The sequence below is a fragment of the Hippocampus guttulatus genome, chromosome 20 (genome assembly GCF_054856545.1).
Source record: "Hippocampus guttulatus isolate MCC_2025c chromosome 20, RoL_Hgut_1.0, whole genome shotgun sequence".
In the NCBI taxonomy this organism is placed as follows: domain Eukaryota; kingdom Metazoa; phylum Chordata; class Actinopteri; order Syngnathiformes; family Syngnathidae; genus Hippocampus; species Hippocampus guttulatus.
In genome coordinates this window covers 176,698-196,503 of record NC_141280.1, presented here as the reverse complement: position 1 = coordinate 196,503, position 19,806 = coordinate 176,698, and the positions used below count along the sequence as shown (strand labels likewise).

Here is a 19,806-nt window from a genome sequence, read left to right as displayed (position 1 = left end):
GCTTCGACCCCCTCCTCGTCGCGCGATTGGCTTTGGTGACTTTCTCAAGAGGTGACCCGCCACCCTTCAGCCGTCTGCGCTCGCCTTGTGAATCTTAAGCACCTCGCGACAAAAGCGGACCCGCGGGAACAAGCCGACTTTTGTCTGCGGCGCGCGTGTGTGCGCGCGCGCGCAGAGAAGCGGGCCCCCAGGGGCTTACGCCTTGTGCGCGCGTCCACGCGTGAGTCTGCCCATGCGCGTACGTGTCGCGGGCTGTTTATCGACGGTCTGCTTTGGGGGCACAACAGCGGGACGGAGCGAGGAGGGCCCCCCGGACCCCGCAGATGAAGCGCGTCCGGTCAGGACCGAGACGATGAGGAAAGCCGTTTGGGGCGCGCAGCCTCTCCTCCGCCTCGCGGTTATGTAAGCGGCGCACAGGCAGGTGCATTGTGGGACATTTCGCCAGCATCGCCCTGACCCCATTTCGTCTTTGTTGCCGCGACAACCGCGCACCCACGCAGTCAAACGATTTCAGCGAGAGGCCGGGCCCCGTCCCCGGCGTTCGAGCGGCGCTCATTGGCTGTTCAGGAAAGGAGGAAGGAAGCAAGGAATGTGTGATAAATTCGCGATCCATTTTTCACATGACAGCATCAGATGTGACATTTATGTTACAAATGTCGTTTGTGGTAACGGGTCGCTTCCATTATTCTGCTCTTGTTTGTGTGTGTGTGTGTGTGTGTGTGTGTCCGTCCCCCAAATTTTGGCTTCGATGGTCTTTTTGCGTGTCCGCTTTTCCAGCCCGGAGGAAGTGATTTCGAGCTCCGCGTAGCCTCGAAGAGCTGGATCAAGCAAGCAAGGGCCATCCCCTTTCCCCGGCGTTCAGGAGTAAATGGCGGAGAGGTTCAGAAACGAGCGGAGGCGAGAAGATGTTTAGATTTCTGTCTTTTGCCACCTCGGTCCCTTCGCCCCCTTTGTTCCACCTCGCTCCCTCCTTCATCCCAGCATGCATTGCGAGCGGGGCCTTTGTGATTGTCGTCCAAAGCTCTTTGCTGTCAGGCGTCCGTGGTGGTGACGTCACACGCGTGACCTCGGCGCCGGTCGCCTCGTGGCTGTGATGACGTCACCCCCAGCCTCCTCTTGGCTCCCGGGGGCCGATGACGTCACGTCACGTCTCCATGGCGTTTCCGACGGGGAAGGCGGGGCCCGTGATGCCGGGCCCATCGCTCGGCCGCGGCACAACTTCCGGGGCTCCACGCTTCATATTTCAAAACAAAAGCATTCACGTCACTGCACCTCGAATTAAGTGGCTTTGTACTGGGTGACGACGAGCATTTTACGGGCGTGAGTGAGGAAGTGAGAGGCGTCCCCCCCCCCCCCTCCCTCCCTTCCTCCGACAGAGCTCGCTAACTTGCGCGTGCGAGTGAGTGAAAAGTCTCGGTTGTGAAAAGGCGACTGAGCGGAAAAGCTCGTGAGCGTCGCCACTTGCCGAGAGGAAGGCGACCCGGATTGTGCCGACGCCGTCTTGCCGCGGCCAAGATCCGAAAACCGCTCGGCTATCGTGCCCGGTTGGCCCGCCCCCAACGTCAACGCCAGTCGGTCGGCGCCGGACCGGATAGGCCGCCGGCGGCCCAGCATGGAGCGACGGCGGAGGCGAACGTGACGACGGGAGGAACGGCGGACATGCGGGATTAAAGCCGCCGCGGAGCAAAAACTGACGTCCGACACACGCGACACACACGACGGCCGGGCGGACACACGCACACCCCGGGACGAGCGAGCAAGCGGACGGGCCGCCGCCGGCTCGGGCATGTTCGGTGAGCGCTAACGAGCTAGCTTCGCTTAGCAGCGAAGCTTTTGAGGCTTTAGGCCGGGCCGGGCCGGGCCGCGACCGTCCGCGAGCGAGCATGTCGGCCGCCCAGGATGCTCAGGCGGCCCCGGTCCGCCTGAAGCGTCTGGAGGAGATGCTCGCGGAGCGCACGGCGCCGGGCTGCCTGAGCGTCGAGACCTTGCTCGACCTCCTCCTATGCGTGACCAGCGAGTGCGCCAACTGTCCGCTCAAGAGGGAGAAGCACGTCACCGACTTCCTCGACTGGGGTAAGAAAGAACCCGAGCGAACCGAACCTCCGAACCTCCGCGCTCCCCGGCCCGGCCCGGCCCGGCCCGGCCTGGGAGTCGGAGGCGGGCGCGGCCGCCCGGGTAGCGCGTTACTTTGGAAAAGCCTTGACGCGGTTCCTCAAAGATTCCTTTGAAGGGCGCACAACAAGATCCCAGCTCGTGGGCTTGACCAAGATCAACAGCAACAAAGACACATCACCCCAAAGCTTGACTTTGGATCAAGAAATGCAATTCTTTTTCGCTTCCTTGATGAATCGGATGTTGTTAGGCGCAACAAATCGTGGATGATTTGGCATTCCAAAGTCAGGGCGGACGTTTGCAAATGGAGGAAAAACACCAAGCTTATCAGTCTGCCTTCAACAGAGGCTGAAATTGGGACGATTTGAAGTTGCCAGCGAGGTCGACGAGCAAATGAATCGATTAGTTGTCAATCCGTTTCCGACGATTCCTTCCGTACGAACCAACCGATGTGGATGATTGCTTCGCGGACTGATGTGGCATTACTCGATGACGCGTGCGTGTGTGCGTGCAGTGAAACCCTTCACGTCGACCATCCAGGACCTGCGACTGCGCCGAGACGACTTTGAGATGTTGAAGGTGATCGGACGCGGAGCTTTTGGCGAGGTAACGCGCCCTCTTCGGGCTCTGCTCGCGTCCGGAGCTTTTTTGCGCCCGCGGCCGCTTCCTGTGCGGAAACCAGCCTTTCCAGTGCATTTCCTGTTTACGGCCGGCCGCTTCCCGTCTCGGCGCGCTCGCGTTTGCGCCGGCCGGCCTCCCCGACAGGCGCGGCCCGACGTCGCGCAAACAAACAAAAGGATGATGCGCGCCGTTGACGTTTGCGCAGAAGCGGTCCCGCCCGGGCCGCCGTCGAGCCGAGCGGCGCCGCCGTCTGCGTGTGTGATTAGGGCGCATTCCTTTGGGCGGGTTGGGCTCGGCCGCACCTTTTCACCGCCCTCACGCCGGCGCGCTGCGTCGCGCTTGGCCAAAAAGCCCGGCGGCGGCGGCGGGCGAGCCTGACGCGTTATCGTTCCCGATAATGTCCGCCGCCGGCCATGAGGGCTGACTGCGGCCACATCGGCGGCGCCTCCCAAATCACTCCAAGGGGCATCGTGGCGAGATTTCAAGTTCAAGGCAGCGGGAATGCGGAAAAGGCGTCTTTGGCGCTGGGAAGGTGACGAGATCGTTAGAGGAAATCCCAAAATGTCCAAATGTTTCTTTGATCCGCTTCCCAAAGACGATTGTCCTCATTTGGAGGCGTCTTGCTCATTTTCAAAGAGGGTCAAGCTTGACTCGATTGTGATTTGGGTTGAGCGGAATGAACGTCGCCGCTTTTCTCGTTGGCCTGCGACGTCGGGAGTTTGGATACGCCTTCTTTGACGCGCCTCCCTCCGGTCGAAGACGATTGGACGCGCGTGGCGACGCCTTTGCGTATCGCCGACGTGACCTTTCCGTGCGCCTTTGGCCCTCAAGGTCGCCGTGGTGAAGATGAAGCAGACGGAGAGCGTCTACGCCATGAAGATCCTCAACAAGTGGGATTTGCTGAAGCGGGCCGAGGTAAGGCGCCGCGCCGCGCCGCGCGGCGGCAAAGCGCGGCGCGCTGACGCGTGCCGCGTGCGCAGACGGCGTGTTTCCGCGAGGAGCGAGACGTGCTGGTGAGGGGAGACAGCCAGTGGATCACCACGCTGCACTTTGCCTTCCAGGACGACAACCACCTGGTGAGTACGTCTTCCCCTCCGCCGAGGGGGCGGTCCGAGTCAAAAGTAGCGATTGAGCGCCTGACCCTCCCCCGCAGTACCTGGTGATGGATTACTACGTGGGCGGAGACTTGTTGACGCTGCTCACCAAGTATGAGGACCGTCTGCCGGAGGACATGGCCAAGTTCTACGTGGCCGAGATGGTGCTGGCCGTGGACTCGGTCCACCGGCGGCGCTACATCCACAGGTGCGTCGCCGGCGTCCTTTCGCTCCCGAGGCCCGAGTCGCGTCATCTGAGGCGGCGCGGCGCGGCGCTCGGCCGATCGATCGCCGCGCGACGTGCCGCGGTAAGATCCAAGCGCGTTGAAACGGTGACGGCGGGGAGCCTCCTCTCAGCGGGCCGATCTCAATCTCATGGCTTTGGCTCTCGCGCGTCCCGACGGGTTTCGAGAGACGGACGACAGAAAGGTTCAGGCTTTGAGCGAGGAGGCGTCGGCCCATCGGGGCTTTGATTTGCATTTCTCTCTATTTTCGGGGGCCTTTCAGAGACATCAAGCCCAACAACGTCCTGCTGGACGTCAACGGCCACATCCGTCTGGCCGACTTTGGCTCTTGCCTGCGGATGATGGAGGACGGCACGGTAGGACCCGGCCGCGCGCGCGCGCGCGCCCGCGCGCGGTGCCGAGCGAGGTGCGAGCGCGCGCGTCGTCCGCTCGTTGCAGGTGCAGTCGTCGGTGGCGGTGGGCACGCCGGACTACATTTCTCCCGAGATTCTGCAGGCCATGCAGGACGACATGGGCCGCTACGGTCCCGAGTGCGACTGGTGGTCCCTGGGCGTGTGCGTGTACGAGATGCTGTACGGGGAGACGCCCTTTTACGCCGAGTCGCTGGTGGAAACCTACGGCAAGATCATGAACCACGAGGTCAGCCCCGCCGCCAAAAGCTCACCGAGGCGTGAATCGGTCTTCTCGCCCTCAACTTTCAATGCCCGACCGCCAACTGAATCCTCCTCACGGCTTTTTTGCACATTTCATCCGATCCGTCGAATGAAGCGACGGTTTGCCGCAGCCCGAACGTACGCGATTGGCTTTCGAACAGGAATCGGATCCAAATCGATTTTGCAATACAAGTAAGCGGATGACTGGCGTCGGGTCGCGTCGGCCAAGGCGTCCCCGGGCTCTCGGCCTATTTTCTGGCTCGCCTCCTCCTTTCTAAAAATGGCGCGCCTCGCCTCGGCGGCCGCCGCCCTCCATTTTGCGGCATCCGGGACGCCGCGCAAAGTTGCGCGATAGCCCGGCGACGCCAAACCGCGATCGAGCCCGACGGAAGAGATTCGCAGGCGTGTCGCAGAAATGATCCGCTCTGCCACGAGCGACCTTTTGGGCAGAACATTCAGGCTCTTCTTTTGCCCCCCTCCCGAAATGAGCGCGCACCGATTTCCCCTTTTGTAGACCCCCGTTGAGACGCGCCGAAAGCAAAGGACATCTTCTGCTTCGGCGAAAAGCGTGCCGCCGGACGCTGACCTTTGAGGACGTCGACGTCGTCTCGCGTTGCCTTTTCCCCGCCGTGTTATTTGTGCGACGCTCACGTTTGACTTTGCCGCCCGCAGGAGCGTTTCCAGTTTCCCGCGCACGTCAGCGACGTGTCGGATGAGGCCAAGGACCTGATCCAGCGCCTGCTGTGCTCGCGCGAGCGGCGCCTGGGCGCCAACGGCATCGCCGACTTCAAGACGCACCCTTTCTTCGGCGCCATCGACTGGGACAACATCCGCTCGGTCAAGGCGCCGTACATCCCCGACGTGTCCTCGCCCACCGACACGTCCAACTTCAACGTGGACGACGACGTCCTCAAGAACCCGGTGAGGGGCGGCGCCTCTCCCATTTGAAGTTGCGACACCGCGAGAGATTTGGGGGTCCCGGCGCCCGTCGGGTTCTTTTCGACCTCCGCGGCGACATCGGAAAGAGCGGGCTCCCTCGGCCGCTCCCCGCCCGACTGCCAATCCGATGTCCCGCATTTTCTAATATTTCGTAACGACGACAGCAAAAGACTCCATTGCGACCTTCCCCTAAAGTGTTTTGTGACAAGGTCAAATCGCTCACGTACGAGCGGTGGCATAATTCGATTGGACGCGACCGGCTCGGGCGGCTGACGAGCTAACGCGCCCCCCCCCCCCCCCGTGTGGCTTCGGCAGGACGTCGGCCCGTCGATGTCCCACAGCGGCTTCACCGGGCAGCACCTCCCCTTCGTGGGCTTCACCTACACCACCGACAGCCGCTTCTCGGACGGCGCGCGCGGCCCCGGGCGGGAGGCCTTCGAGAGGAGGATCCGCAGCCTGGAGCGGGAGAAGCAGGAACTCCACCGCAGACTGCAAGGTGACTCCACGCGCGCCGTCCCGTCCAAAACGGCCGCCGTCCCCTCGGCCGCAATTTTCCAGCGGCGCTTTTTGCGACGAGTGATTCGGATGGCTGAGACGGGAGCCGTTTTTGCTTTTTGCTCTCCCGAACCATGCGTCTGCGGGTGCGCGTGCAGAGTCGACGCAGGCCCCGCTTCCGGGAGGGACGGCGAGCCGAGACAAAGAGATCAAGAAGCTGAACGAGGAGATCGAGCGTCTGAAGAAAAAGCTGGCAGGTGAGAAAGGGAGCGCCGCTCTTTGCCGGACGGCGCCGTGACCGGCGGGCCGCGCCCCCTCCGCTCCGCCCAGACTCTGATAGGCTGGAGCACCAGCTGGAGGAGGCGGTCACCCTGCGGCAGGACTACGACAGCTCCGCCTCCAAGCTGAAGAACCTGGAACGGCAGGTGAAGACGCTGCGGCTGGAGAAGGACGACGTCCACAAGGTGAGCGGCCGCCCGCGGGGAAGGCCTCGGCCGAGGACGCCGGAGTCGGCCGAGGAAGAAAAAAAGGCAGCCGGGTCGCAGGGGTTTGTTTGTGCGTCCGGTCGGTGGGAGCAGCAACTGCTGGAGGCCCTGGAGCGTCTGAGGACGCAGTCCAAAGAGCTGAAGGAGGCCCATTCGCAGAGACGCTCGGCCCTGCAGGAGTTCTTGGAGCTGTCGGAACGGACGGCCGAGCTGCGCGCCTCCAAGCAGCGGCTCGCCCGCCAGCTTCGCGACAAAGAGGAGGAGACGGACGCCCTCCTCCAGAAGATGGACGTCCTGCGGCAGGACGCCCGCAAGAGCGACAAGAACCGCAAGGAGGTGAGGAAGCCCCCCCCCCCCGGGAGGGAGGAGGGCCGGCTCACGTGCCGCCGCTTTTCCGCTCCCCAGCTGGAGGCTCAGCTGGACCAAGTGACGGCGGAAGCGGCCAAGGAGAGGAAGCTGAAGGAGCACAGCGAAGTCCACGCCAAGCAGCTGGAGGCCGAGCTCCAGCGCGTCAAGGTCAGAGCTCGCCTGCGCTCCGACCGGGCTCCATTGGTCCCGTGACCGAGTCGTCCCCCCCCCCCCCCCCCCATCCATTGACCAAGAGCGAGGCAAAAAAGGACCAAAAGTCTTCGCATTTCGCAGACGGTCGGCACTGCCTCCCCCGCCCCTCTTTCTCCCCAACAAGGCTTTTTTTTGGGGGGGGGAATAGCCAAAGCTCAAGAATACGAAATGATGGCGTTATGACTCTCACGGGATGATAATTCTCCGGCTCTTGCTGCGAGCTTGGTGGTATTGACAAAAAAAACAAGCCGTCAGTTCTGTTTGGGAAAAGAATGGTCCTGATATGGTTGGGTGGGGGTGGGCGGTGACAGAGAGAGGCTTGGCTGCTCCCGTTGATTCGGCAGCTTCAAGTGTCGCGGTCCGCTCTATGTCATTGCGCTCTTAAAATGGTACCGTGGTGGCCATTTTGGAAGGTGGCATATTCGAGGACCGCCACCATCTGTTGACAGCCGCTCGTCCCGCTCGCGACGGCAAAAGCGGCCGCGCGCAGCGAGCGGCTTTTGAGGCGGCCGCCGTCGACGAGCGAGGGCGCCCTCCGGCGATGACGGCTGCGCCGAACGGCGCCGGGAGAGGCGGAAGAGCCAAGAAGCGACGGGGCGGGCTCACGGCGCTCCCGCTTTCAGTCTCAACAGGGTCAAGGAGCGGCGGCCGGGGGGGCAGAGTCTCAGCGGGAGCGGTCCGGCCTGAAGGCGGAGCCGGACGAGAAGGTTCTCTTCTACGAGGAGGAGATGCTGAGGAGGGACTCGGCGCACTCGTCCGAGATGAAGACGTTGCGCAAAGAGCTGCGCGACGCCGAGACTCTGCAGCTGGCCGCCGACAAGGAGGTCCTGCAGCTCAAGGACAAGCTGGACAAGGACGAGAGGGACAGGTGAGCGTGGCGCGGCGAGACCCGCCCGCGATCCGCCGACGCTGACGCTCCTCTGGCGCAGGCGGGCCGAGATGGACGACGCGCTCGGCGTCCTGAAGGACAAGCACGAGCGAGAGAAGGGCCTGCTGGCGGAAGAAAACCGCAAACTGATGAGCGAAACCGACAAGGTCAGTGCCGGATGGTCTCCGGGAGGGGGTGTCGACGCGCCGGCGTTCCCGCGCGTCGCTAACGGCGCCGCCGGGCCCGCTCCCGCCAGTTGTGCTCCTTTGTGGACAAGCTGACGGCTCAGAACCGCCAGCTGGAAGACGAGCTCCGGGACGCGTCCTCCAAGAAGGAAAGCGCGGCCCACTGGGAGGCTCAGATTGCAGAAATCATTCAGTGGTGAGTGCGCCGCTCCGGCCGCCGCCCGACGCCGCCCGCTCGGCTCATCGCGCGCGTGCGTTCAGGGTGAGCGATGAGAAAGACGCCCGCGGCTACCTGCAAGCGTTGGCCACCAAGATGAGCGACGAGTTGGAGGCGCTGCGCGGCTCCAACACGGCCGGCAGAACTCTGGTACGTGACCGCCGCCGGTCAACATCCATCCATCCGAATTTCCAACAGATGGCGCGCGGCGAGATTTCAACTACAAATCAAAGTTGGCGCACGTCTCACGGTGTCCTCGGGCAGGACCCCCTGTGGAAGGCCCGTCGCAGCCAGAAGTTGGACATGTCGGCCCGGCTGGAGCTTCAGTCGGCTCTGGACGCCGAGATCCGAGCCAAGCAGATGGTCCGCCAGGAACTGCGCGAGATCAAAGCCGCCAACGCGGCGCTGGAGAGGTCACGCCCGCCGCCTCCTTGTCCGCGCTCGGCCGAGCGCGCCGGCTAACGGAAGCCGTCTGCCCCCCGCCCCCCGTCTGCCTCGCTTGGTCCGGTGCCCTCGGCGTCCCCGCTCCCGCCGCGTGCGCGCGCCCGCAGCAAGCTGAAGGATTCGGAGGAGCGAAGCAGCGAGCTGGCGTCCCAGATTGAGGATCTGAAGAAGGAAATGGAGGACGGCCGATTGCGCGGGGACAAAGGTGAGGGCCGACCCCGCGAGCGCCGCGGCGCATCGGCCCGCCGCCTTCCTTTGACCCGTCGACTTTGTGCGCAGCGCTGAACCTTCCGGAGTTCCAGGACGCCATCTTTGAATACTTTAACACGTCTCCGCTGGCGCCTGACCTGACCTTCAGGGTGAGTTTGTCCGCGGTCCTTGGAGCTTGCCGGGAACGGGTTCGGCTTTGAAATTTCTTCAAGGATGCGCGTGCGTGTGTGTGTGTGAGACCTGCAGACCGGCGACCTGGACAGCACGGCGCCGAGATCCCAAAGCACGCCGCCCTCATCCGCCTCGGAGAATGAGGTAAGGCTCCGCTGCCCCCAAGAAGGCGCAGGAGGACCATCTTGACGCCCGCGGCGTGTTGCGTCTTCAGGATTTGAAGGCCTTCTCCATTCCGGCCAGCCCCTCGCCCACCTCCCAAAGCTCATCGGCGAGCTCGCCCAAGGTACGCCGCCGCCTTGCTCAAGGGAGGCTCGGGTAGGCGCGTGACTGACGGCGCGCTCGTGCCTTTGCAGCCCAAAGCTCACCAGCTGAGCATCAAGACCTTCTCCAGTCCCGCGCAGTGCAGCCACTGCACGTCCCTCATGGTGGGCCTCATGCGGCAGGGCTACGCCTGCGAAGGTGAGGGCGCTCGCCGGCCCGCCGGCGCGCACGGGCGGGCCTGACCGCCGTCTGGGCTTCCGCAGTTTGCTCCTTCATCTGTCACGTGGCCTGCAAAGACCGCGCCCCCCTGGCGTGCCCCATTCCGGCGGAGCAGGCCAGGAGACCGCAGGGCGTCGACGTCCAAAGAGGCATCGGCACCGCCTACAAGGGATACGTCAGGGTACGACCGAGCCGTCGGGGCGGCCTTTGCCCAGACGAAGCGCGATCGGGACCCGGCAGGGCCTTCGGCGCGCCGGCTTTCCCGAGTGTCTCCTCGCCGTCTCGTCCGACCTCAGATTCCCAAGCCCAGCGGCGTGAAGAAAGGCTGGCAGCGAGCCTTCGCCGCCGTCTCGGACTGCAAGCTTTTCCTCTACGATGTGCCGGAGGGGAAGACCACGCAGCCCGGCGCGGCCGCCGGTCTGGTGCTGGATCTCAGGTAGCCGACTCGGCCCCGTTTTTTAAATTTTATTTTGGTCCGCGGGTGACGCGTGGGCGTGGTGGCCGCGCAGGGACGAGGAGTTCTCCGTCGGCTCCGTGTCGGCGTCGGACGTCATCCACGCTTCCAGGAAGGACGTGCCGTGCATCTTCCGGGTAGGACGGCGACGGGAGGGCGCGCCGGGCCGAGCCGAGCCGGCGGATGACGCCCGCGCGGCCCTTGTGTTCAGGTGACCACGTCGCAGCCCGGCTCGCCGCTGCGTTCCGTGTCCCTGCTGGTGCTGGCCGAGAGCGAGGGGGAGAAGAGGAAGTGGGTGCGCGTCCTGGAGGGCCTGCGCGGCATCGTGGCCAAGAACTCCCTGAAGAACCGGCAGGTCCACACCCTGCACGAGGCCTACGACGCCTCGCTGCCCATCATCAAGACCACGCTGTCCGCGGCCGTGCTCGGTCCGTCGCCGCCGCTTCCCCGTCCGTCCCGCCGCCGCCGGTGTCTTGAAGCCGCCGTGCGCTTTGCCTTTGCAGACCGGGAGCGGATCGCCCTGGGCACCGAGGACGGACTGTTTGTGGTGGAGGTGACCCGAGACGGTGAGTCGGCGGCGGCGGCGGCGGGCTTCGGGACGCGGCTGACGGCTTGGCCCGCTTTGTCTTGCAGTGATCGTGCGAGCGGCGGACAGCAGGAGAGTTCATCAGATGGAGCCCATGCCCAAGGAGGAGATGCTGGCGCTGCTGTGCGGGCGCAACCGCACGGTGCACCTTCACCCCTGGGGCCTGCTGGACGGCAGCGAGCCCGCTTTTGACGTCAAGCTGACGGAAACCAAAGGATGCCAGGCCCTCACCTCGGGCCCGCTGCGGCCCGGCGGGCCCCCCTGCCTGCTGGCCGCCGTCAAGCGTCAGGTGCTGTGCTTCGAGATCAGCCGAGCCAAACCGCACCAGCGGCGGCTGTGGGAGGTGCAGGCCCCGGGCACGGTGCAGTGGCTGGGGATGCTGCGCGAGCGCCTGTGCGTGGGCTACCCGTCGGGCTTCGCGCTGCTCGCCCTCCAGGGCGACTCGTCGCCCGTCAGCCTGGTGAGCCCGTCCGACCCGTCGCTGGCCTTCCTGGCCCAGCAGCCCCTGGACGCCCTGCACGCCGCGGGGGTGGCAAGCGGGGAGGTGCTGCTGTGCTTCAGCCAGCTGGGCGTCTTTGTGGACGGGCGGGGCCGCCGCTCGCGCGCGCAGGAGCTCATGTGGCCCGCCACGCCGCTCGCATGCAGTACGTCCGCGCGCCGTCGTGCCGCGCCGTCCTGTGCCCCCCCCCCCCCCCCCCCCCCCGCCCGCTGACCTCCCTCCGGCCCCCCTTTAGGCTCCAACTCCTCCCACCTGAGCGTCTACAGCGAGTACGGCGTGGACGTCTTTGACATGCACACGGCTGAGTGGGTGCAGACCATTTCCCTGCGCAAGGTAACGCCGTGGGCGCCGGCCCGCCTCCCCAGCGCCGCCGTGACCCGTGCGCCCTTCCTCAGATCCGACCTCTCAACGCGGAAGGCACGCTCAACCTGCTCACCTCGGAAGCCCCTCGCCTCATCTACTTTGGCAGCGCGTCGTCAGGTGAGAGCCGCCGCCGCCGCCCTCGTCGGCCGCGGGCCTTTTCACCCGCTTTCTCCCCCCCCCCGCCGTCCCCAGAGGGCGACCTGACCATCCCGGAGATGTCGGAGCACAGCAGGAAGCTGATGGTCCGCACTCGCAGCAAGAGGAAGTTCCTCTTCAAAGTTCCGGAGGAAGAAAGACTTCAGCAGCGCAGGTGAGGCCAAGCGCGGTCGCGGCGCCCCTGCCGTGACCCCCGCCGGTGACGCGGCGGTCACGTTGTGCGCTGGCCCCCCTCAGGGAGATGCTGCGAGATCCCGAGCTGAGGTCCAAGATGATCTCCAATCCCACCAATTTCAACCACGTGGCTCACATGGGACCGGGAGACGGCATGCAAGTCCTCATGGACCTCCCCCTGGTAAGCGCAGCGCCCCTTCTCGCGGCCCTCCCGTGCGCATGCCGCCGCCGCCCCGGTCCCCCCCCCGCCCGCCCGCATGTCGACTGACTGGTGGTCTCCTGTCCTCCTCCGGCCCTTCCCTGACTTCCAGGTCGGTGACGCGGCCCCTCCCTCGCCGTCTCCCTCCCCCTCCTCGTCCACCTCCCGTCACACCCTCATCTCCTCGCCCTCCAACTTTGAGCACGTGTATCACATGACGTCGTCGTCGGCCGGCGTCTTCTTGCTGAAAGACTCGGCCTCGTCGTCCTCCCAGCAGAGCCTCCTGCAGCCTTCCTCCTCCTCCTCTTCCTCTCCCTCCATCTGCTCTCTGGGAAGGGTAATAATCACCCCCCCCCCACCCCCCGCTCCTTCCCTCTCCCACACACCCCCACGCGACCAATAGACGATGTCAAAAGGAATCGATTGATCCGCCACAACAACGTGTTTCCATATGAGGGGCACACGCGCCGCTTTGTGCTCTTCTGCTTGTGTGACCTTTGCGTGCGCGTACGTGCAGGGCGTCCCGGCTTCCTGTCAAGAGGAGGCCGTCAAAGACAAGCCCCGCCCGCTGTCCAGCATGTCCCGCCATCAAAGGAGCAAAACGCAGATGACGCGCGCGGCCTCAGGTACGCCGTCGTGCTCAACTTGAACGGACGCCGGACGAGTCGGGCGGCTCGATGGGCGGGCGATGGAAAAAGATTTGCTCCCGGGGCGGGTCACCCGTCCCGACCTGAGCTTGCCTGCGATTGCTCTCCTTTCTTTTGTAGACTTTGGGGGAGGAGCTTCATCGGGTGGCGCTGAGGAGGCCGAGCCGCCGGATTTGGAGCGAGAGGTGACGCCCACTGTCGACGTGTCCTCGGACACCTCGGCTGATTGATTGATTGACTTTTGCATCTGAGCTCTTGCTCGCCGCCCCCGCCGACTCCCTCTGTACTCTGAGCCTTCACTAAACGCACCCACTTGAGCAGGCGCGAGGCCTCCGGGTTGTTTTCCATTTTAACGCCCTTTTATTGCGCTTTTTGGAATTTTAAGTCTTTTTGGGGGTTTTTTTGCTAGGAAACGCCGCGCGACCTCTTTTGACTCGAGTTCGTCAGTCCCTAATTTGTACCGATGAAGTCTTTTCCCGTCGGGACTTTGGCGCGAACAAAGAAAAAGAAAGAAACACTGTATTGAAGTTGCACATGGTTGTTCTTTTGATCCTTCCTCCTCCTTGCACTGCCCCCCCCTCTCCCCCCCTGAAGTGTTAACCTGCCCGGTTGGCTGAACGCTACTGTTGACATTTGTTCTTCCCCCCCCCCCCCCCCCCCCCTGAACAACAACAACAACTTGGCAAACAATAAAAGAGTCTACTGACAGGGCTGCGAGTTGTTTGATTGACAGGTCCGACGCGACGGCCACCTCGGCCCAATCGCACGACTCCTCGGGATTCTCAACCGGGCTCGGCCGATCGGTGTCCCTTTTCCAAAGCAATCGGCGTTTGCGAGAGATGGCGACGTCGTCACGATCCGGCGGAACGAGGTCGTCCGCAAGAGGGCGCTCGGGCACGCACTTGCTCTTGAAAGTTGAGCCGCTTTCCGGCCAAATCAAATCTTCCGCTGGTCGGCGTCGCAGGCGGATGACGCGGCGGTCGAAGAGCGCCGACGGCTCGGGTAAGTTTCGGCGTTTGCGTGAGCGCCGAGACGCGTCATTCTCGTTCGCTCGCCCCGGCGGCCAATTCAAATGCGACGCGACGCCAAAAAATGTTGACTTGGCAAATGCGCACGCCCGACTATTTGGTGGCCTTCGCGTTCCTCAAAGACGTTGGCCAAAACGAAGCCGTTCCTCGTCGTGGTTTGCGTCGATGGTGGCCGCGGCGTGTTCATTGCAGCAGGGGGCGCCATCCGCCGCCTGGTTTCGGGCTCTCGGCCGTTTCAAATGACTGCTGATCGTTTCGGGCTTCTCCAGAGCTTGCCGACTCTTCGCTTCGGGTGCCTCGGTGCAGGGAGGAACCGGAGTTCCCTTCCCCTGGCTTGGAGGCGCTTCCATAAACGGATTCGATCCGGTTCGTTACCTGTTCCCCAAATGTATTCCGAGTACCAGAATAGTAGTCGTGCGACTTGAAAGCATCATTGCTTTTGGATTACCCGCTCCGAACCGAAAACATGATCTCACCATCCGTCCTTTGGAGTCCCTCCCCAGACAGCAAGCCGAAGCCGTCACGTCCCAACGAAACGGCCGAGCTGTCTGGTCGAATCGTCGGCCAACGAAGCGTCGAGCTCGCTCAGCTCGACGCTTCATTTCGGCCAAGTTGCCAAGGCGAGCGGACGGCTGATGAAGGACTCCAGCGCTCGCATTCCAAAAGTAAAAGTGCAAACTAATTCACATTTCTCAACAATGTAACTGATGATTTGGTATCCTGAGCCCCTAAGCCCCATGTCTTGTGTTCCTCGCAGGCCTGAAACGTTTTTACCCGGAGCCCCAACGTGCTCTCGACTGGGACATGGCGAGGAACAACGCGCCGGACCGGTCGGCAGCACATCGAGCCAAAGACGCTTTCACACGAGCGCAATTCCGGAGGCTGTTTCGAGAATGCGGCGAGTTACGAGCTATACAGTCAGACTTTTTTTTTTTTTCTGGTTGAAATCTTTTTTTATTTGAACGACGTCGAGGGTCTGAAAGACGACGAGGACGGACGGCTTGGACCGCCGTCGATTCGCCGGGTGCAAGACGGCCCTCAATTCTTCCACCGGATTTGCTGAAAGGGGAACAAAACGAGGCCAAGAAAAGGAAGCGCTGACATCAACTCGTCCTCGTCTTCCTCACCGAATCGTTGAGCAGCTCGTCGATCTTGCGCTCCGCCGCCGAGCCCGCCTCCACCTTCCCTCGGTATCCCAGCAACAGCCGTCGGTCCTTGGCGTCTCGGTACGTCTGAAGGGAGGACAGAGACCGATGTGATGCGGGCGGCGGTCCGGCGGGCGCGCGGCCTTCGCCGGCCGCGCTCACGTTGATGACGAGGTCGTGACACTTGTGCTGGTGGGCCAGCGCCATCCTGGCCTCGGCGTCGTCCACCAGGCCCACGTAGTCCTGCAGCACCTGCCCGACGACAGCGGCCCGTCAATCGCGGCCCGAGCGCGCGGCGGGCGACCGGCGGCCGGCGGCGGGGGACTGACCCGCACGGGGGCGGCGTTTCTGTGCAGGATGTCGACCACCTTTTGGAACGCCAGCGGCGATTTCTTCCTGGTGAAGCCCAGCCAGCTGCGACTGGTGAAGAGCGCGTCCACGTCGCTCCACGACTTCTGCTTGGCCCGAGCGCTCAGCGCCGTCACGAAGAACTGCTTCTCCGAGATCTGCTCTCGGCACGCGGCGCCGGTCAATCCGCGATGCCGGCGCGCCGCCGCCCGAGCGCACGGCACTCACCTTGAAGCTCTGCCGGACGTTCAGCGGGCTGCTGAAGCTCCCCTGCGGACGCAACGCCGCCTCAGCGCTTTGGCGCGCGAGACCGGACCCGCGCGGACCTTTGGTCGGATCGTGCGTCCCGAGCGGCGAACGGGGTGAGCTGACCTCGGGTTGGTCGTAGTGGTAGAAGCAGCAGTAGTACAAGGTGGTGATGAGCGGCATGTGGGGGATGGAAGCCCTGCGGGGGAACCTCTGGAAGATCTCCGCCTTGCCCCCACGCTCGGCCTGCCGGTCCGCCGCCTGCCGCGAGCGAGCGAACGTCGTCACCGATGCCGTCGCCGCGTCAAACAAAGTGCGCTCGAACCTCGATGACCATCTGGCGCTCCAGCAGGGACAGCTGGTCCCGGACCTGGCTCTGGTCTTCGGCGGAGAACTGCAGGCTGCGATACAAAAACAAAGGCATCGGTGACGGGGGGGGGAGAACACCGGATGCGAGTGAACCCGAAGACGAGGCCGAGCCGCCGCGCTCGCAGGCCGGGCGGCATCCCCGGGAGAAAACGCGGGCAAGAACTGGACGCGCCTCGGGAATCGAGGACCGGAGCAGAAGAGAAAAGTGGTTGGGCCGAACAAAAAGCTAGCGGCGCAAGGTTTGCCGCCGGATTGAGCCCCCCCCCCCCCCCCTTCCCTTTTCCCCCGGCAGCTGTCCATCACCTGAGGCAGCCCTTGAGGAAGTCCCGCCTCTTCTCTTCATCCGCGATGCTCAGGTGCCGTTTGTACTGAAGCAGCTGTTGCCCAGGAGACACAAAGGTCGGACAAAGGTCGAGTGACCCAAACGTCGGCGCTGTCGGGAGCGTGTGATGGAGTTACCGCCGCGTCCTCCGTGCGTCCCAGAGCGCTAAGGAAAAGAAGCGCGCACACGCAATGCTGACGAAACGGGAAAAAAAAGGGCCTGCGCCAGCATCTGGGCGAAGGGCAACCTGTAGACGTCGCCGAGCAGGGCCTCGTCTGCGCTCTCGCTCAAGTAGTTGAGAAAATGGCGCAGCGCCGTCTGACGTGACGCCAGCTCGCCGATCAAAACTTCTGCAAGTCACGGAAACGCGACTTGAAAAGGGATCAAAAGCCAGCGAGCGGCCGCCTCTTTTTGTGTGCGCGTGCGCGCGGAAGGAGGACTCACCTTTGCTCAAACTTTTTTTCAGAGAAATTAAAACCTGCAGAGAAGAGTTTGCAGTCGAGTTTGAAATTGCCTTTGGGGAGGGAAGGGCCGACGCTCGCCGCCCCCCCCCGGCCTTACCGCCGTGATGACGTTTCCGTCGTGAGTGGCCACCGACCAATCCAGCAGCCGCATTTTGTCCTGCAGGCAGCGGAAGCGCTCCAGGGACACCGCCTGCCGCGTATACACACACGCGCACAATCGGCATACACGCGCAAAACACGCACGTCTAAACGCGCACCGCACCTTCCCTTGCTGCATCCTCTTAACGGCGTCTTGAGGCGACCAGTCGCCAATCAAATCCTGACAACAAACGACAACATAGTCCCGAGCGCCCGAAACGCGAGCGGCGATCGGTCCGAGCCGTACCTGCTTTTCACTTTTCGGTTTCGGGATTTCCGGAGCCAGGATCCTGCCCGACGGGTCGCCCGAGGCTTCGAAACAAAAACAAAACGGATGAGTCTTGTCCTCAATTTGACATGGTCACCGCTCGGAGCTCACTGGTACGCCACGAATTCCGGTCATTCTGCAGACGGTGGCGGCGGGCGCCGTTCTAAAGTCTGTCTACGCGTTGTCGCTTCAAAGTCGAAAGCGCTGCTCGATCGTGCTAATTTGCGTTAGCGCTAAGCTAGCCAGGCCTCAGTTTGCCGGATATCGACGCGGGGGCGATCGTCTTGCTTCCCGACGGCGGAATGACTGTCGGGAGCCTGCGATTCCAAGAAGGGTCAACGAGGTCGACGAAACAACCGATCAATGACCCAAAATGATCGCGGTTGAATTTGATGGTCGGTGAGCGCTCGATGAATCAATCCATTGCTGCATCTCAAATCGCGTGCGCGCGCCCCCGCGACTCACCATCGGCGAACGCCGCCACGTGTGCGGCCCTTCTTCCTGCGGACGAGACGTACAGAGAGTCACACCTGCTCATGCGACCTTCTGACCTCGTGACCTTGGCCCGACCGACCTTTAAAGAGCGAGCTGAGCGAGTAGCCGGAGTTGACCTTGGCCACGTTGGGCGCGTCGGCGGGGATCCGGGAGGGGAAGGCGGGCCCTCCGTCCGCGGCGCCGCCGCCGGCCGCCGCCGCCGTCTCTCGGACGGACCGCGAGATGCCTGAGGGGAGCCCGCGCGTTAGCTTCCCGCGGCGCGACGACGACAATGGAAGGCGTGTGCGGCGCGTGGCTCTCACTTCCCACAGGCTCGCCGCTCCAGCTGACCTTCTCCACGAGGTCGCTCTCGTCTTGGTCCGACAGCTGCGGGAGGCTCTTGACCGCCTCTTTGGATTCTTTCAACTGCGCGACGAGACAAAGGTGGACATGCTGCGGAAGTGGCGGCAAATTTTGACCTTTCCAACAGCAGGCGCCAAAGTCACGCCGGGGTCTTTCATCTCGAGCTCGTCGACATGCTGCGCCTTTGTTCCGACGAATGTGACATTCCGGCGGCGCCTCCGCATCCAGGTGGGAATTGTTCCGTCAACACACTTGTAACTCTTCAATCAACTTTGCCCATCGAAACGATTTGTAATTACCGTTCACCCCCTCAAAAAACCTTTGTAAAATCTTACGAATAACTACGGGCTGCGACTCACGACACTACGAAGTGTCGACAAATTTTTCAATTCATTTGACTGGGGAAAAAAAAAATCAATTTGGATTTGCTTCCCATGACTCCAAACCAGGTCATTATTTGAAATTGTCAGCGCAGTCGATGTATAAATTGACTTCAAAGATGATTCACTTCCTGCCTTGCTCTGTGACATTTGTCAGAAAATCACCTCACATGTTGATCCTCGTTTGCGAAAGTAAAGGCAGATTTTTGCAAATGTCTTTTTTTTTCTTTAACTCCCATCGTCAGTCCGCTTTCATGGAGCACGACAGAAATGGGAATAGCGTTACTGTTCATTCGGTAGCCGATTTTTCGAGGGTTGGGTTCAACAAGGTCTCCAAACGCTGAATCCATCCACCCGATTGCTGTGCCGCTTCATCGGTGAGCAAACTAGTGACCGATTCGTCGTTGCACCTCTTGTGTGTTGCTATATTGGCAGGCTACATGTGATGATGCACCATCTTTGTTCAGCCGTCTGTCAAGGGTTCCGGGGGTCACTTTTACGACCTTTTTCGCCCGTCTTCGCTTCTCCCATCTAGTCGGGGGAGCTTGAACTCGCAATCACGTGACTGTTGATGTGGGTGGAGCGACACAGGCCGTTCGGCTGCCGGCTGGCTAAATGTCTTCTCATCATTCATTGTCATGATCCAAGTGTGTGTGTGTGTTTTATTTAGATTTTTTTGTAAAAGGCAACTCGACTGGGGCTGCGCTGCCTCACCTCGTCGTCGTCATCGTCGAAGGTGAAAGCTTTAAACTTGGAGGTGTTCCAGTATTCCTCCTCATCTCCTCGACTTTTCATCATTTCTGCGAAAAGAACAACAAAGCGACAAGCGAAGCGATTAGCGGGTGAGCCGCGTCGCTTCCGCTCTCGGGTCCGCACGAATCCCGACGTTGCCGTCCGGGAGCGCCGAGGGTTTGTTGTTGTTTTGGGCTCGAGCGCGAGTGAGCAGCCGCGCTTCCGGTGTGAGGAGGTCGCGCTTGCGCGCGGGGTCTGCCGGGAAATGTAGTCAAGCGGGTCCACGTGACCCAGGCTCGCGCCGGCCGCATCGGGCTCTTTTCAAATGAACTCTTAGGAACGTTCGCGATTTCATTTTCGGCGCCCGCGACGGCAGACGCGTTTCAAACCCGAAAGCCGAGTTGCTCAACGTGACTTTCGAGGTGTCTCGTGTTCACTGTAGTCCCTTTTGTCCACCGGGGGGCTCCGAATGTCCAATTTCCTCCAGTCAGCCGCTTCCTGGGTGTCACGTGACAGACCTTTCCAAACCGGAGTCGGAAGGAAACCTCCTCGGACGAGCAGGGGACCGGGGGAGTCGGTTCGCCGATGACGTCATCCAGCATCTCCCCGCTTCCGCCTCGGGTTGAAAACGGGTGAGCGCGTCACTGCGTTCGCGCTCACTCGCCCTC

The 19,806-nt window shown here is 62.5% G+C and overlaps 2 protein-coding genes and 1 long non-coding RNA gene across 17 annotated transcripts; 2 read left to right on the top strand and 1 right to left on the bottom strand.

Annotated features, from left to right (window-relative positions):
• The first annotated feature begins 216 nt into the window (after nt 1–216).
• Nucleotides 217–13,394, top strand: cdc42bpb (CDC42 binding protein kinase beta (DMPK-like)). 10 transcript variants are annotated; one of them, XM_086100586.1, is made up of 36 exons: nt 229–2,073; nt 2,627–2,718; nt 3,565–3,648; nt 3,714–3,809; nt 3,887–4,035; nt 4,335–4,428; nt 4,511–4,711; nt 5,398–5,646; nt 5,980–6,160; nt 6,318–6,416; nt 6,490–6,623; nt 6,738–6,980; nt 7,050–7,160; nt 7,829–8,073; nt 8,135–8,240; nt 8,330–8,454; nt 8,520–8,625; nt 8,740–8,888; nt 9,027–9,124; nt 9,199–9,278; nt 9,376–9,444; nt 9,515–9,586; nt 9,657–9,762; nt 9,828–9,964; nt 10,080–10,219; nt 10,293–10,374; nt 10,449–10,665; nt 10,741–10,803; nt 10,871–11,467; nt 11,558–11,655; nt 11,718–11,802; nt 11,878–11,995; nt 12,079–12,196; nt 12,327–12,551; nt 12,732–12,840; nt 12,982–13,394. In XM_086100586.1, the coding sequence occupies exons 1-36, from the start codon at nt 1,884–1,886 to the stop codon at nt 13,089–13,091; spliced, it is 5,178 nt and encodes a 1,725-aa protein (XP_085956712.1). In that variant the 5' UTR covers nt 229–1,883; the 3' UTR covers nt 13,092–13,394. The 10 variants fall into 10 exon arrangements, 9 of the variants coding, with proteins under 9 accessions (XP_085956711.1, XP_085956707.1, XP_085956704.1 ...); XM_086100584.1 differs by having other exon boundaries at nt 224–2,073; nt 6,804–6,980; nt 8,520–8,888; XM_086100579.1 differs by having other exon boundaries at nt 224–2,073; nt 6,705–6,980; nt 8,520–8,888.
• Nucleotides 13,395–13,827: 433 nt separating this feature from the next.
• On the top strand, nt 13,828–16,809 carry LOC147187275 (uncharacterized). Its single transcript, XR_015097702.1, has 2 exons — nt 13,828–14,554; nt 14,647–16,809. It is a non-coding gene; the product is annotated as an uncharacterized LOC147187275 (long non-coding RNA).
• vipas39 (VPS33B interacting protein, apical-basolateral polarity regulator, spe-39 homolog) lies at nt 14,814–19,361 on the bottom strand. Of its 6 annotated transcripts, XM_086100817.1 has the most exons (18): nt 19,121–19,361; nt 17,987–18,089; nt 17,764–17,910; nt 17,655–17,690; nt 17,169–17,233; nt 17,046–17,102; nt 16,881–16,973; nt 16,764–16,797; nt 16,567–16,669; nt 16,457–16,484; nt 16,301–16,374; nt 15,954–16,029; nt 15,755–15,889; nt 15,611–15,652; nt 15,364–15,540; nt 15,197–15,286; nt 15,017–15,121; nt 14,814–14,948 (listed from the first exon to the last, which is right to left on the bottom strand). In XM_086100817.1, the coding sequence occupies exons 1-18, from the start codon at nt 19,202–19,204 to the stop codon at nt 14,928–14,930; spliced, it is 1,470 nt and encodes a 489-aa protein (XP_085956943.1). In that variant the 5' UTR covers nt 19,205–19,361; the 3' UTR covers nt 14,814–14,927. The 6 variants fall into 6 exon arrangements, with proteins under 6 accessions (XP_085956943.1, XP_085956941.1, XP_085956940.1 ...); XM_086100815.1 differs by having other exon boundaries at nt 17,046–17,233; XM_086100816.1 differs by lacking the exon at nt 14,814–14,948 and having other exon boundaries at nt 14,993–15,121.
• Nucleotides 19,362–19,806: the final 445 nt, after the last annotated feature.

Bases quoted from the DNA above. Each gene is read 5' to 3' on its own strand.
- cdc42bpb (XM_086100578.1), top strand. From the start codon at position 1,884: ATGTCGGCCGCCCAGGATGCTCAGGCGGCCCCGGTCCGCCTGAAGCGT. The intron at 6,417-6,489 runs GTGAGAAAGGGA...CGCTCCGCCCAG, and splicing joins TCTGAAGAAAAAGCTGGCAG to ACTCTGATAGGCTGGAGCAC. The intron at 10,804-10,870 runs GTGAGTCGGCGG...TTTGTCTTGCAG, and splicing joins GGTGGAGGTGACCCGAGACG to TGATCGTGCGAGCGGCGGAC.
- vipas39 (XM_086100812.1), bottom strand. From the start codon at position 19,204: ATGATGAAAAGTCGAGGAGATGAGGAGGAATACTGGAACACCTCCAAG. The intron at 16,030-16,300 runs GTGATGGACAGC...TTTGTATCGCAG, and splicing joins TTCCTCAAGGGCTGCCTCAG to CCTGCAGTTCTCCGCCGAAG. The intron at 15,890-15,953 runs GTTCGAGCGCAC...CGCTCGCGGCAG, and splicing joins AGCGCCAGATGGTCATCGAG to GCGGCGGACCGGCAGGCCGA.